The sequence below is a fragment of the Ostrea edulis genome, chromosome 8 (assembly GCF_947568905.1).
Source record: "Ostrea edulis chromosome 8, xbOstEdul1.1, whole genome shotgun sequence".
In the NCBI taxonomy this organism is placed as follows: Eukaryota; Metazoa; Mollusca; class Bivalvia; order Ostreida; family Ostreidae; genus Ostrea; species Ostrea edulis.
In genome coordinates this window covers 14,866,378-14,867,937 of record NC_079171.1, presented here as the reverse complement: position 1 = coordinate 14,867,937, position 1,560 = coordinate 14,866,378, and the positions used below count along the sequence as shown (strand labels likewise).

General features: G+C 48.9%; 1 protein-coding gene across 1 annotated transcript; it reads right to left on the bottom strand.

Moving 5' to 3' along the window:
- Nucleotides 1–215: 215 nt before the first annotated feature.
- On the bottom strand, nucleotides 216–1,156 carry LOC125662874 (uncharacterized). Its single transcript, XM_056147457.1, has 2 exons — nucleotides 712–1,156; nucleotides 216–628 (listed from the first exon to the last, which is right to left on the bottom strand). The coding sequence occupies exons 1-2, from the start codon at nucleotides 1,154–1,156 to the stop codon at nucleotides 216–218; spliced, it is 858 nt and encodes a 285-aa protein (XP_056003432.1).
- Nucleotides 1,157–1,560: the final 404 nt, after the last annotated feature.

Genomic DNA, 1,560 nt, shown 5'->3' with positions numbered 1-1,560 from the left:
ATGGTCTGTTCCACAAGGTTTGTCCACCACCAAGTTTCTCGTCGCAATCGGTGGGATCATGTTTTGCCACACACCTTCTCAGTTGTCTTCAGTAAACCTGTTTTGATGTTAGTCAAGATTTCCTCGGTAGTGGCTTCGGCTCCCATTGCTGAGGCCGATACATGCGATTCAAATGCTTCCTGGAAGTATCTGCAAGTTGCATGATCCTTGAGTTTTCAGACTTTTAGGCGAGGTATGAACTTGTGCTTGGCTTTGGTTGGCATGTCAATCAATATGTCACAAACTAGGAGCTGATGTTGTAGAGCAAGTTCCTCACCAGGGATTACCTTCACATCTGTGACAAGTTTGCGCATGTTCCTACGAAACAGGATGAAGTCAATCTGTGTAGCTGCGCCTCCAGACTCGTATGTCACTAGGTGGCTGTCACGTTTCTTGAAGCAAGTGTTGCCGACAACGAGATCAAAAGCCTGTGCATAGTCCAAGATCCTCTCACCTTCTGTATCAGGATCTGGCCTGCCATACCCTAGACCACCATGCACTTCTCTGAATCCGGTGCCAATACTACCAACATGGTCATTCCAATCTCCGTATGGGATGAGGAAGTCAGATGCCGGGATCTTGACAGTCACTGCACGTAGTTGGTCGTAAAACTGAGTACGTCATTTTGCACATCATTGAGACTGCTTTGAGGTGCGTAGACTGACAAAATACTGAGCACACGCTGGCCGACCACAAGCTTCACTAGGATGATCCTATCAGAGACACGCTGCACCTCAAAAACCTTCTCGATCCACTCCTCAGCCAAGAACACTCCCATCCCAGCCATACCATTGTCATTTCCAGACCAGAAGAGCTTGTACTTCGAATCCTTGCCCTTGATAGTGCGACACTGTCCACCTCGGTATCCGGTTTCCTGCACACAACCAACATCAATTCTTCGGCGAGAGAGTGTTTCCATCACCTCGCATACTCTTCCTCTCAGGGTGTTCACATTGAGAGAGCCCACTCTAAACCTCTTCAGGCACTTGCTGGATTTGCCGCAATGGCCCGACCCTGCCCCCCACACCTGAGAGGGGGCCAAGCCGGAGACGTTACCGACAGATCTCTGAAGTCTATCAGCACCGCCTATCGTTGATTCTGTAGATGATACTGCCATAGAAAGTTTGAACGTGTTTTTTTCCCCACGGAATCGCCTGTCCTGGCTGCCATTCCAACTCAAATCTTTACGGCACCTTGAGTTTCCGCCGTTCCCATATTTGGGCGAAGTGTCTTGTCGTTGTCCTCTAAGCGAAAGATCCTCCGTCAAGCCACAGTAGCTACAGACACCAGATCATTAGTCTGTCGATGACTGCTGCTTAGCTCTGCTGACCAGGTTGTGGCAGCTCATAAACCCAGAGAGAGGGGGGGGGGGGGGTATTCTACCAGGCTATTTACTTATAGCTGGGGATGGGATTGGTGAGTGCCAGAGCGTGTCCACACGTAGGTGTGTCATTCACACTGCACCTTTAGGTGATAAACAAAGTTATTACATATGCAATGTCACACTATGTTAAATCAATA

What these genes read in the sequence shown, in the direction of transcription:
- LOC125662874 (XM_056147457.1), bottom strand. Translation starts at nt 1,156, where the DNA reads ATGGCAGTATCATCTACAGAATCAACGATAGGCGGTGCTGATAGACTT. An exon ending in GGTCGGCCAGCGTGTGCTCA is followed by an intron (nt 629 to 711) that starts GTATTTTGTCAG and finishes AACTACGTGCAG; the next exon opens with TGACTGTCAAGATCCCGGCA.